This window comes from Pseudonaja textilis, chromosome 9 (assembly GCF_049901715.1).
Source record: "Pseudonaja textilis isolate UNSWEBS1 chromosome 9, rPseTex1.2, whole genome shotgun sequence".
Classification (NCBI taxonomy): domain Eukaryota; kingdom Metazoa; phylum Chordata; class Lepidosauria; order Squamata; family Elapidae; genus Pseudonaja; species Pseudonaja textilis.
The window spans coordinates 3,489,793-3,503,287 of NC_141998.1; the positions used below are offsets into that span (position 1 = coordinate 3,489,793).

At 47.5% G+C, this 13,495-nt stretch overlaps 2 protein-coding genes and 1 long non-coding RNA gene across 4 annotated transcripts in view; 2 read left to right on the forward strand and 1 right to left on the reverse strand.

The window, feature by feature from the left end:
- The window catches only part of LOC148125012 (uncharacterized), a 65,582-nt gene extending 63,354 nt beyond the window's left edge, over nucleotides 1-2,228 (forward strand). The window contains exon 2 of the long non-coding RNA XR_015744642.1: nucleotides 1,180-2,228. This is a non-coding gene — a long non-coding RNA (uncharacterized LOC148125012). The remainder of the gene's footprint in view (nucleotides 1-1,179) is intronic.
- Nucleotides 2,229-4,474: 2,246 nt separating this feature from the next.
- Nucleotides 4,475-10,160, reverse strand: TM2D2 (TM2 domain containing 2). Its single transcript, XM_026715229.2, has 4 exons — nucleotides 9,873-10,160; nucleotides 6,560-6,647; nucleotides 6,307-6,422; nucleotides 4,475-5,229 (listed from the first exon to the last, which is right to left on the reverse strand). The coding sequence occupies exons 1-4, from the start codon at nucleotides 10,112-10,114 to the stop codon at nucleotides 5,016-5,018; spliced, it is 660 nt and encodes a 219-aa protein (XP_026571014.1). The 5' UTR covers nucleotides 10,115-10,160; the 3' UTR covers nucleotides 4,475-5,015.
- A 1,856-nt stretch (nucleotides 10,161-12,016) lies between these two features.
- Nucleotides 12,017-13,495, forward strand: part of ADAM9 (ADAM metallopeptidase domain 9) — a 46,092-nt gene continuing 44,613 nt past the window's right edge. Inside the window, exon 1 of one of the 2 annotated variants that reach the window (XM_026715226.2) lies at nucleotides 12,017-12,216. In XM_026715226.2, coding sequence (XP_026571011.2) covers nucleotides 12,102-12,216 — 115 coding nt within the window. In that variant the 5' untranslated portion in view covers nucleotides 12,017-12,101. The remainder of the gene's footprint in view (nucleotides 12,217-13,495) is intronic. The other variant, XM_087938828.1, reaches the window with a different exon arrangement.

Here is a 13,495-nt window from a genome sequence, read left to right on the forward strand (position 1 = left end):
TTATTATGTTAGCTTCGTTGGGACTAATATTCTTCCTTTCCTTCAGGTGCTTAAGGCAGCATGCCTTGTGTTCTTCCATCTGTTTTTCCCTTCTAATAAGAGGTCAATTGGGCTGAGAGACAAGGAATAGCTCAGAGTCATTCCCCCACACCCACCCATGTTTCCACAAAGTAAGATATCTTAATTTTTGCTCCACAAGACAAATTGGGGCTTATTTTCCAATTAGGTCTTATTTTGGGGAAAATGTATGAAATGCATCTGTCCGGCGGATGGTTTTGACTAGAGCTTATTTTGTGGGGGTAGGGCTTATTTGCGAGCATCTTGAAAAATGCCAGGTCTTATTTTCTAGTTAGGTCTTACTTATGGGGAAATGCAATAGTGTTTCTCAAACTTGACCACTTTCATGCATGGACTTCATTACTGGCTGTGGAATTCTGGAAGTTGGTCCATGCATCTTAAAGCTTGAGGAACTCTGCTTTGGCTCTTTTATTTATGAGATTTAGATCTTCCTTTCTTTTAGGGGCTCAAACCTGATAGGCAGCACCCCTTCTGAAAAAAAATAACTCTATGTGGTAGGTTGAGCTGAGACAGAACGACCACCCCAAATCATCCCTTACACCAAAAGGACAAAGAGAAGAACATGATTTAAGACCCAAACAAGGAGAAAGCGTAAGGTTGTAGCTCAGGTAAATATCTCTTTAATTTCCATGGGTGTATGAAGGAGGCACAGGACAGACATGTAAGTTTCTGTTGTTGAACCCACTCATATAGTCTTCCTGTAAGTTGGTTCTTCCACCTGGTTAACTTGGTATGGCTGCCATCCATGGCTGAAGGTGAATGGGAACTTGTGGCTCCTAATCCTCCTTAACCGTAGAAGACTTCACTGCCACTGGTGGTGGACAATTCTTGCATAGTCAGGTGTTGTGGTTAGCTGGCAGCAGGTGCAGATGGCTGAGGAGAGTGAGGACTTTGATGAAGGGCTAGGACCGTCAGGGAGTGGACTGCTGCCTTCAGACATTGTGGGGGCTGGCAGCAATGAGGAGGAGGTTCCCGAGGAGCCTATGCTAAGTGCACGTGCACGAAGGATTGCTCAGAGGAAAGAACAATTACAGCAGCACAGGCGACAAAGGAGTAAGGCTGCAAGGTAGTGACCTCCTCCCTCAAGAGGATAAAAGCCAGGTTGGAAAAGTGTTCTTGGAGAATCTTGAAAATTAGTTCTTATCTCTGGGTTCTTGGCAGCCTTGACAAACAACTTGGCAAGGCTCTTTCTCGTCGCAGCTAAATAGTGCAAAGCAGCCTTCAGAACAGAATTTGTTACGAAACCTTAAAAGATGGCGGCTGCTGCCTTCGTGTTTGTTCTTTGAAAACCCGGTTCGGTCAGAACATCAGGTCTTGATAAACGGGCATGAAACGACTTGTCTGTACTAGAGCTAGCTTTTGCTTTCTCGCGGCAGCTTCGCGGAATAATATTCTGAGATTTCCCCGTGTTCTCGGTTCCCAACGATTTAGCTTAGTTTTAGAAGTTGCTTTGAATTGTGCACCTTGTGCAGATTGGAAAGCGCGTTGACCGTTCTCTACAATGGGTTCTAATCCTGGTTGATCTGAGCCAGGTATTCTCACTTACAGCAAGCCTGGCCGTGATTCCAAAACGGTGGTTGATTTGGGTTTGGGAGCGTGGTCTGAGAGCTGTTAAAAGCCCCATGTTCACAGGGCAGCAAGAGGACTACTCATGAGAATAAGCTAGTGCATTGGGTTTTTGGTCCAGGAGGAGGTCTAGGGTAGTCCACATGAACCATCTTTGCTTGTGTATTTTTGTATTTTATTTTATAATCCAATAAAAAGGTTAAAAGTTGGAAGCTTTTCCAGCTTTGCAGGAAACACTGGAAGTGTACCTTGGACATCCTACAGACAAAAGTCTCCTTGGGCTCCTGAGCCACAGTGACCTAAGGACACGTGGCCTTAGAGGAGAAATAGATATGGGAATTGTTTCTACAGAACTAGCCTTTCAATCAATAGAGAAAGTAGGAGCTCATGGTGAAATGACTCAATTCCTCCAGTAGAATTCTGACCACGTAGGTAGCAGAATTTCCAGAACGCTGCTTTGCCTCTTCTTTAAAAAAAAACACATTTATTTTTGGCCAGACTTGATTGAAATCTTACATGCATCTGCCTGTTTTTTTTTTTCTTCGTATGTTTCTGCCTTGAAATAAACACAACTATGAAATGTGTATCGTCTCTTCACTGCTGTATGGGCAGAGGGGTAAAATTTGGGAGAGACTGAATGATTCATTTTTGACTTTTTGTCCTACCGGAGGACAGCCTGGACACAGCAATAAAATATTAGGAGAATTATAAGGTTGGTTACATGTCTTTTTAAGAGTTGGTTTCATGAAGGTGTTGATGTGATACGTTCCTTTAAAAACATCAGGAGGGGAAGAACCAAAGACGGACTAAGATTCTTCAGCGATCCAAATAGAGTGATTGTGTTTGTGTGTGTGTATGTATGCATGTGTATATACGTGTGTATAAATGTGCGTGTGTATACATCCAAACTCCAATTTGAAACACACACACACACACACACAAAATTTCAAACTGCAGCTTGGCTCCATGAAAAATGAATTGCCAGCTTGCCAGTTACACAAACCGTGCCGAAAATGGGAATTTCCACCAATTCATTCTGCTTGGCTTATCGTATTTTAATTAACCTCAGCAAACATTTAAGACGGACTTCCAACTGATATTTGTAGCTCGGGGCTGAAATAATAGCAATAGCACTTAGACTTATATACTGCTTTATAGTGCTTTTACAGCCCTCTCTAAGCGGTTTACAGAGTCAGCCTCTTGCCCCCAACAATCTCGGTCCTCGTTTGACCCACCTCAGAAGGACGGAAAGCTGAGTCAACCTTGAGCCCTTGGTGGGATTCGATCTGCCAAATTGCAGTAGGAGTAGCTTGCAGCACTGCACTCTAACCGCTGAGGCTCATGAAATCAACCCCACTAGCACTGATGAAGTTACCTAGTTCGGATAATGAAATGTCCGGAAGAAAATAAGCAAGCTCAGAGAGCACCAAGGAGCCTTCGTTTGCCAGATAGCATCTCAAGAGTGACGGCAGTTGAAAAACACTGCATTAACAGATACTCTTCCATCGTCGTTGGGGACAGTTGTGTGAAACTGGAGAGGCATTCCATGCCTACTTCAATTGTGAGTGTCCTGACTCCTCGGGTCCCCAAGTTTAGGATATATTATATTCCTTTATATAATATATTCCATAGCTTGCTGTCCATATTGTGACTGAAATACCTAACGGAGCCACTGAGGGCGGTATTTTCTATAGTATATTTTCTATAGTCTAAGCCAATAATCTATAATAGAACTTGTGATTCCTCACTGAGCAACTGTTCAAAGTTACAATGGGCTCCCCCAAAACCTTACGACCCAGTTTGTGAAGTTTCACATTGGCTCCAGATGTCTTACAGGCTCAATGGGGAAAATAAAGACAATATAAGGGCATCTTATAGGGAGCACCGATTCCCGATGGCTTTTTGCACGGATAACAAAGCAAGATTACCAAATACACCACATCAGACTGGCTCTCCTTTTTAAAGGCACCTCAAATGTTACAAAGAAAAACCCATCACATCTGACACTTTTGAGAGTTTTTACTCTTAATATTGTGCAACGCCCGGAAAGTTCAGCCGTCCGTCAGGTCTCATTATACTGCAAAAAGGAATTACATTTTGATTTCAGCTTTGGAAAGGTAAATATCCTATAAACTTCCATACAATGTCACAGAATAGAAAACAGGGAACCTGCTCCTATTGCATGCAACCGCTATTGGATGGATTTTTTTTCCCGACGATATCTATTATTTTAGCATGGCTGGGTTCTAAACGTGGAGATTTGATTGCAAGGATGTGCTTCTGTGTTTAATTTTTAGAATGGCTGATTGGTCTTAAAAATCTGTCTCCAACCATTTTCTCTTGGGGTGGGAGGGAAGAGAGGAGTCATTTTTGGGGGGTGTGAGAGGGGGAAACCATGGCTCCTTTCTGACGTGTGGACTTCAACTCCCAGAATTCCTGGTTGGCTCAGGAATTCTGGGAATTGAAATCAACACATCGTAAAAAGGCCATGGTCCCCAGCCCTGGTTTAAGGCATGAAGGACTCTCTGCTTTTTGAGTTAACATTTTGGAGTTGATTTAAGTAAATTACAATTGAGTATCTAAAGCAGGGGTCTTCAAACTTTTGACAGCTTTAAGACGTGTGGACTTCAACTCCCAGAATTCCTCCTCCAGTCATGTGAGCTCAGGAATTCTGGGAGTTGAAGTCCACACGTCTTAAAGCTGTGAAGTCTGAAGACCTTTGAGCTAAAGAAAGGTACTCTCGCTTGTCCATACCTCCATTGTAAAACGAGATTTAAGAACGGAGGAGGATTGTCAGAGATTATTTATGCACAAAGACATAAAGAGGGACTTTGTTTAAGGATTTATTTCAGTGGGAAAGGAGTGCCGCCTTCCTAAAGTCGAAAGTAAATAAACCACCATCTTTTAGTACAGCCTTAACAACCTTGCAAATTCCAGCTAGCTAATTCCAGCCAAGTGGACTGATTATAAAATTTGATTATAAAAACTTCTGAACTTGCAGCAATAAAACCCTGGGGCTGTGCACTCATCTACAGCAACTACTGTGGCACAAGCTGAAAAGCAGGTGTAAGCACGGCATGTCGAAAACGGCACGGAATTCATAAATAAACGTACAGTCCTCCCGTAAGGAGGAGAACAACTTTTAAAACAATGAGGTATATACCGCAGAAATTGTGGTTGGCATTTTCTTCCGTTCAGCCCCCATCCCAGTTCCGTGGGGGCCAAAAAATAAATTAATACGCCACCTCCAGTCTCTTTGGTCGCCGTGGATCTTATCTCATGGAGTAGGTCATGTCAGCTCGGCTGCCAGTCTTTGTCCTCTCAGGATGAAGTCCAACAAAAAAAAAAAAAAAAAACACCCGACAAGCTTTTCAGTAAATGGTGCACCAGTTGCTCCCATCGCTGGGCATGAGTCCTCCGGTAATTAAAAGAATCAGGTCCACGAACCACCAGATGCCGAGTCCTCCGAGCGTCAGCAGCTTTCCCACAGCTGTACCGGTGTGGCCTAGGCAGAAGCGGTCCACTCCAAAACAGCCCAGGAAAAAGGAGTAGAGCAAAGTGGTGATGAAATAGTGCCCGGTGTACCTGGAATTCAAACGTCGACCAAGGGGAAAAAAACATTCAAAGGTTTAGATATCACGCACCGCGTCTCTCTAATAATGGATGCAACACGAACTGTGTGGAACAGAGCCTGCCATGAACCAAAGGTGCTTTTTCCAGGAGGCCACTGGACTTCCTTGTTTTTTCCTTTTGAAGAGGTTTCGCTTCTCATCCCAGAAGCTTCCTTCAGTTCTGGCAGCCATACTACGTAGGTAATTACATATCTAAATCTAGCTGGATAGCCCTGCTTCGCTACGAAACGATGTGATCAGGCAAGTTTTGGGGGAGGAAAATAAGGGGCGGGGGGAGTTCTGCCTCTGCCTACCAGCATTCATTGGTATTCATCTGGTTGGCATCCCGTCAGTGTGCGAGAGTGTTGAGGGCTGTTTAGAAACTGAAGCAGGATTTGCTGTATAAGCAAGAAGGAGACAACAAGGAGCCTGGGTGTGGCTTAGCTCAACTGTTCTGTAGTAAAGCTGCTTGGTGCTCTGAAACTGAAACTCCTCTGCTTGTGTTTTGCATTTGGAACAGATTTCTTTTCCGGTGCGGAGGGGGAGTCGAACTCTTTAGCATCAGAGCATGTTAATAATAATAATATAGGAAATACTCTAAATGCTCTGATGGTCATTTGGAAAAATCCTTTCCTAGTGAGCACCTAGAAGCCAAGAGGGGCATATGTGCCACATTTCAAGTTTGTAGGCTTTACGGTTCTGGAGATTTTGTGATGATACATGAGTAGTATTTCACAGAGAGAGAGAGAGAGAGAGAGAGAGAGAGAGAGAGAGAGGAGGAGAAGGAGAGGAAGAAGAGTAAAAGGAAGAAGAAGAGGAGGAGGAAGAGGAGGAAGAGGAAGAAGAAGACGACTACAGCCATACTACATGGGTAAATACACATTAGACAGCACTCTGAGAGAATTACGTGTTCAGGTTTTATTGATGAGCAGAGAAGCTCATAAAACCAAACCCGAAAAGTTAGTGCCCAGGTGTGTTGCACCTGGCTGCTGCATTGTCAACCTGCCCTGCCGCCCAAAACCACAACCATTTACCAAGAAGAGGGACTCACTTTATGCAGGGCTTGTTCCCACGCAGAAAGATACGCTGTCCTGCGCACTCAATGCCATCCAATGCCCTGCAAAGGACTCGAGTGTGACTGACGTCGCTGTATGCTTGGCCACCAAACTGTTATAAGGACAGAAAACAGCAGACCAAATGGAAGAGTTTTTGGGGCCAACCTTCCTTGGTTACATATATCCTTTGCCAATTAAAAACTCAAATGTCCTTCAGGAAAAAGACAGCAGAATGATCTCCTTGCTCACCTTGAGACAGCCATAACCTAATTCATCCCATGCGCTCAAGTTTCCGTTATGGTCCACAGGAGCCTCACATTCTATGAATTCTTCGGGTCTGCATATTAGATAAGAGAAGATTAGATTCAACTTTATTGTCAGTGCCATGAATACAGGCAAGGAAATGCAGTTAGCATCCAACCCAAAGTGCAAAACAACAGTAAAATATAAATATATGTATGCAAATATGCAAGACATCCATGAATGTGTCAATGGAAAACACAACAAAATGTATGTACACGAGCACACAAAGATAAGTGTGACTGCACATATACGAACATGTACAACTGTACAAAATGTTTATGGACACATTGAATACAAATGCAGAGAGAACTATACAAATTATATAAATCGAACACCGAGTTCAGGTTTGAGAAACCGCTCTCAAAAAGTACGTTGCTGATACAGTTAGTCCTTGACTTACAACCACCACTGAGCCCAAAATTCCTGTGGCTGGGCGAGACAGTTAAGTGTGTTTGCCCCACTTTTGCAACCTTTCGTGCCACAGTTGTTAAGTGAATCGCTGCAGATGTTGCTACACCTTTGCCATTAGTTGAGATGGGAGCTCCCCTTTGGTCACATTCTAGAGTTCCAGAGGACATTGAAAAGAAATGAAGCAGTGGACATCCATGTCCAGAACTGGCCGCCTCCGGGTGCTACGTAATGCTAATGGTTCCTGTAGTCTGCCTTGCTCTTTTAGCGCTATTCAGGTGACCCCTGAGGACACAGATAAACCTCCAAGTGGCCTCAAGGACCCTCCAAAAGGATGCAAATGACCAGCTGTCTGCAAGGAGTATAAATCTTTCCATTTCTCCACTATCCAGTCAGAGCTGAAGAAGATTCTTGGAGGAGAAGTGAAATGTCTTCAAAAGAAAAAAACATAGAAAGTCCAGTTGCCTCCTGAAAAAGCACCTTTGGAACAACCACGACCTGGAGGATCTCTACAGACTTAGCTATACAACTTGGGATGAACCCTCTTGAAATGGTGTTGGGAGCAGGAATGGATTTCCAGAGGAAAAATTGCAGGCTGCAGGACACCATTTGTACTACTCAGGTGACCCTGAGAACACAGATAAACATCCAAGTGGCCTCAGTGACCCTCTAAAAGGATGCAAATGACCAGCTGTCTTGCAAGGAATATAAATCCTTCTATTCCCCTCAATCCAGCCAGAGCCGAAGAAGCTTCTTGGAGGAGAAGTGAAATGTCTTCAAAAGAAAAAAACAAGGAAGTCCAGTTACCTCCTGAAAAAAGCACTTTTGGGACAAAATTGACCTGGAGGACTGACTTTTAGCTATAGAATTTGGGATGAACACCTTGGAATCGTGTGGGAGAAGGAATGGATTTCCAGAGGAAAAATTAGATACAGGAACCATTTGCACTAACTACTCAGGTGATCCTGAGGACACAGATAAACCTCCAAGTGGCCTCAACGACCCTCTAAAAGGATGCAAATGACCAGCTGTCTGCAAGGAGTAGAAATCCTTCCCTTCCCCACCATCCAGTCAGAGCTGAAGAAGCTTCTTGGATGAGAAGCGAAACGTCTTCAAAAGAAAAACCAAGAAAGTCCAGTGGCCTCCTGGAAAAAGCTCCGTTGGGATAAGCATAAAACTATTTGCATGACATAATCACACCACAGTAGCTGGTGCTTCCACGCATTTGTACCAATTCAGGGCAGCAATTTTTCCAACTTTTTCTAACACCAGGAGTTACTGTCCAGTGGAATATCCTACAGGTAGTCCTTGACTTACAACAATTCATTTAGTGACCATACAAAGTTAGAACCGTAACTGAAAAAAAGTGACTTATGGCCGTTTTTCCACCATTACGACCATTGCAGCATTCCCCTGGTCAGGAGATCAAAATTCAGGCGCTTGGCCACCGACTCATATTTATGGCAGCTGCGGTTTCCCAGGGTCGTGTGCGATCCCTTTTTTTGCGACCTTCTGACGAGCAAAGTCAATAGGAGAAACTCAAGATCCACTTAACAACGCTGTCAATATCTTAACAACCTCAGCGATCCACTTCCCAACCCTGGCAAGGAAATGTCGCAAAACGGGGCAAAATGCGCTGAACACGTTTTTTTGTCGCTTTCGCCCACAGAAATGGTTGGGCGCCACTGTGGTCGTAAATCGAGGACATCCTGTCCTCCCTGCCAGGAAAGAGGATGTTTTGTTTTTGCTAGCCATGTGCAATCTAACGCTGGCTAGAAACGCCCCCGAGATGCACCAGGGGACCCTGCCCCTAAAGGGGAGGGGGAGAGAGGGCAGGCCAGATGACCTCTAACGCCCATGGTTCTCTGGGGCAGCTTCCCTAGAGGTGAGGGTGGGGAAAGACCTGCATTGCCCACCCACAACTGGTGAGAGTTGTCTGCTACAAAGCCCTTAAGGCTTTGCATCCATTCTTCAGGGCCACGTTTAAAAAATGCTTTACACCCCTCCCTATTTAAATAAGCCCCACCCCTCAAGCCCGCCCCCTCGCTCCTCAAGCCCCGCCTCCTATCTTATACCCATTCTGCAGGCACTTCGCCCAATTTACATAAGCCCCACCCCCTCACCCAAGCCCCGCCTCCCATCTTATACCCATTCTGCAGGCTCTTCGCCCAATTTAAATGAACCCCGCCCCCTCACCCCTCAAGCTCCGCCTCCCATCTTATACCCATTCTGCAGGCCCTTTGCCCAATTTAAATAAACCCCGCCCCCTCGCCCCTCAAGCTCCGCCTCCCATCTTATATCCATTCTGCAGGCTCTTCGCCCAATTTAAATAAACCCCGCCCACTCGCTCCTCAAGCTCCGCCTCCCATCTTATACCAATTCTGCAGGCTCTTCGCCCAATTTAAATAAACCCCGCCCCTCGCTCCTCAAGCTCCGCCCCTCACCTTACAACCATTCTGCAGGCTCTTCGCCCAATTTAAATATACCCCGCCCTCGCTCAAGCTCCGCCTCCCATCTTATACCCATTCTGCAGGCTTTTCGCCCAATTTAAACCCCGCCCCTCGCCCATCAAGCCCCGCCCTCACCTTACAACCATTCTGCAGGACCATTTTTAAAATGCTTTCCGCCAATTTAAACAGCCCCGCCCTCACCTTACAACCATTCTGCAGGACCATTTTTAAAATGCTTTCCGCCCAATTTAAACAAGCCCCGCCCTCGCGTCTCAAACCCCGCCCCTCATCTTAACTACCATTCTGCAGGGCCATTTTTTACAAAAACGCTTTTCGGCTCCAACTTAAATAGGCCTGGCCCCGCCCCCTCACTTCTGAAGTCCCCGCCCACCGGTTCTCACAGGTGGTTGCAGAGGATCAGCGGCGCGTACGGGCCTTGGTATTCCCAGAGGCTGGCGGAGGCGGTGGTTGCGTGAGGGGGCCGCTGCTGCGCTTCTGCGTCTCGAGCGGCGGCGCCGGCGGGGCTGTCGGTAGCGTTGTGCTGGTGGGTCCGGGAGACCCCCTGCAGCAGGAGCAGGTTGCCCAGCAACAGCGCCGCCTGACCACACAGGAGCGCGTAACAAATGGGGCCCCCGGCCGCCATAGCGGAGACGGCGCCCTTCCGACTTCCGGCCGACACCGGCCGCTTCGGAAATACGTATTTCGCTCGGGCGCCTTTTCAACCAATCGCGAAGCAGTTCCTCTGAAAGGGCGGGCCTCGCCTCGCGGCTCTGTCCAATCAAAAGCTAGGCTTGTCAAGGGGCGTCGCCGCCGTGTAATCATAGAGAGAAAGAAATAGAAGGACCGCCGAACCTTTAGGGTAAAAATGCGCCGTGAACTGATCTGGGACGGGAAATCTCTTCGGGATGACATGCAGCCCCTATGGTAAAGCTGGCGGAACTGCGCTCTGCTGCCACCTAGAGGCAATCACAGCTTTGCAAGCCCAGATCCTTCACCGATCCGGCTGAAAGAAGCTCTTTCAGTCGTCGCTCCTCCCACTTTCTCAAGCGCAGCTTCGATTGGCCGCTCGGCCGCTCCCGGCAACCAATGAAGACAAAGCGGTAATAGAAGAAGGGCGCTTCGCAACTTAGCCTACAGAGGGCAGCAGCGGCCGCCCCTTTGCCGGAGGAGACGCAAGTCGTGATTTATTCCAATTACGGAGTTTGCAAAACACGTGGAAACCCTGCCAAGTTTGATGTGCAGTGTTGTGCAAATGCACCCTTACGTTTAGCTTACGCCCAGGCATTTATATTAAAAGCCCCCCCCCTCCGCCCCCAAACTTGGTGACTTTATGCTATGTGGATTCAGTTCCCAGAATTAGGGGTCGTGCATAAGCGCACCAACGTGCCTACCGTCCCTGTCCTATTGTTTCTTTTATATTTTTCTTATATGTATCCATTTCATGTATTCAAAACTATGTTTATACTCATACCTATTATCTTTGTAAGAGTTTGACAAATCAAATAAACGAACAAACAAACAAATAAATAAATAACATTCCCTATGCTGGCGAGGAATTCTGGGAGTAAAAGTCCACCTGTCTTAAAAATGGTCAAGTTTGCAAAACACAAGAGTTAGCTTCAATGAAATAAGGAGGTAGTATAACTGGCGCAGCCTCCAAAATAGGACCAGGTTCCTTCTTGTCAATGAGAAGTTGGCGGGCATGTTTCCAAGAATCAGCTGGGAGACCTCATGAGGTTTAAAAATAGGTACCACTTATTTTTATTGGTGAACTAGCTCAATACGCGTGCTTCGCTAGGAAACTATGGGATTGGGCTTAGTTTTGGGGGGGAGATCCAATGCATTGAATTCGATTATAGATATTTCCTCCCAGGAATAAAATCCCCAGAGACTATTTCACGTGAGTTACCATCGCAGTTGTGTTCCGTTGGGGAGAATACAGACTCGTGATCCTGGCCCCTTTGTCACCAAGGGGCAATCTAACCCTGTGGAGGGTCTCCGGCCTAAGCAGGGGGTTGGACTAGAAGACCTTGAAGGTCCCTTCCAACTATTCTATTTTATTCTGTTGTATTCTATTCTAATTTTATCCTATTTCTCTATTTTACTCTACTCTACTCTACTCTACTCCACTCCACTCCACTCCACTCCACTCCACTCTATTGTATTCTAATTTTATCCTATTTCTCTACTCTACTCGATTGTATTCTATTCTAATGTTATCCCATTTCTCTACTCTACTCTACTCTATTGTATTCTATTCTAATTTTACCCTATTTCTCCTCTTCTCTTCTCTTCTATTCTCCCTTCATCTCTTCTCTTCTCTTCTCTTCTCTTCTCTCCTCTCCTCTCCTCTCCTCTTCTCTCCTCTTCTCTTCTCTTCTCCCTTCCCTTCATCTCTTCTCTCCTCTCCTCTCCTCTCTAATTTTATTCTATTTCTCTCTTCTCTTCCTTCTCTTCTTTTTCGGTGTTTATCTTTCTCTTCCCTTCCCTTCCCCTTTTCTTCCGGGGGTGGCTGGCTGGGGTGGGGAGCGGAGTCGGCGGCTCCTCCCCGGGGGAAGTCCCGGGACGGGGAGGCCCGCCTCGCAGCCTCCATAGCCGGACCGGCCCCGAACTCCGTTCCGCCGGCGAGGATGCGGACAGCGGCGAGCGCCCGCGGCTCTGCGCCGCCGCCGCCGCCGCCGCCGCTGCTGCTGCTGCTGTTGGTGCTGCTTTGCCCGGCGCTGAGCTTCCCGGCCGAGCAGCCCGGTGAGTCGCCTCCCCGACGCCAATTCCTCCTCGCTGCCGGCGGGATCGTCGACCTGGGAAGCCCGCGGGGTCGCCCGTCTCCCGGCTGGCCGAGCCCGGCGCCGTCCCCGCTCCGGGCAGGTGCGGAGGGGGCCGGACCGGAGCGGGGGGGGCGGCGGGGGGTTTCCCCGCAGAGGGGCGGGCGAGCGAGCGAGGCAAGCCGCGCGAAGGATGGGGACGGGGGGGTGCAGAGCCGAGGGGGCGCCCCGGTTGCGCGCCCGTCTTCCCGGCTGGGCGGAGGATGCTCAGCTCGGGGATGGCGAGCGGGTTGGGGGACCGGGGGGAAGGGGGGAAGAGGCCGGCCGCGAACGCCTCGGCTCGGCCTGAAGAGCCCCTGATCTGGCTGGGAAGCTCGGCGGAGGCCGCCCGCTCTCTTCCAGCCCGGCTGTTGGAGAAAGAGAGAGAGAGGGAGAGAGAGAGAGAGAGGGAGGGAAAGAAAAGATAGATAAGAGGGAGGAAGAAAGAGAAAGAAAGGGAGTGAGGGAGAAAGTGAGTGAGAGAGAGGGGGGAAAGAAAAGATAGATGGAGGGAAGGAGGGAGGGGAAAGAAAGAGAAAGGGAGAGAGAGTGGAGAAAGAGAGGGAGGGAGAGAGGGAGAAGGAAAGAAAAGATAGATAAATGGAGGAAGGGAGAGAGGGAGAGGGAAAGAAAGAGAAAGAGAGATGGAGGAGGAGGATGGATGGAGGGAGGGAGAGAGAGAGAAAGAAAGAGAAAGAGATGGAGGGAGGGAGGGAGGGAGAAAGTGAGTGAGAGAGAGAGGGAAAGAAGAGATAGATAGATAAATGGAGGAGGGAGAAAGAAAGAGAAAGGGAGAGAGATGGAGGGAGGGAGGGAGGGAGGGAGAAAGAGTGAGAGAGAGAGGAAACAAAAGATAGATTGGAGGGAGGGAGAAAGAAAGAAAGGGAGAGAGATGGAGGGAGGGAGAGAGAGAGAGAAAGAAAGAGAGAGAGATGGATGGAGGGAGTGAAGGAGAAAGTGAGTGAGAGAGAGAGAGGGGAAACAAAAGATAGATAAATGGAGGAAGCGAGAAAGAAAGAAAGGGAGAGAGATGGAGGGAGGGAGTGAAGGAAGAAAGTGAGTGAGAGAGAGGGGAAAAAAGAAAAGATAGATAAATGGAGAGAGGGAGAGAGAAAGAGAAAGGGAGAGAGATGGAGGGAGGGAGGGAGGGAGGGAGAAAGTGAGTGTAAGAGAGAGAGGGAAAGAAAAGATAGATCGATAAATGGAGGGAGGGAGGGAAAGAG

Bases quoted from the DNA above. Each gene is read 5' to 3' on its own strand.
- TM2D2 (XM_026715229.2), bottom strand. From the start codon at position 10,114: ATGGCGGCCGGGGGCCCCATTTGTTACGCGCTCCTGTGTGGTCAGGCG. The intron at 6,648-9,872 runs GTGAGAACCGGT...TCTAATATGCAG, and splicing joins CTGATCCTCTGCAACCACCT to ACCCGAAGAATTCATAGAAT. The intron at 5,230-6,306 runs GTGAGTCCCTCT...TTTGAATTCCAG, and splicing joins GGGAACAAGCCCTGCATAAA to GTACACCGGGCACTATTTCA.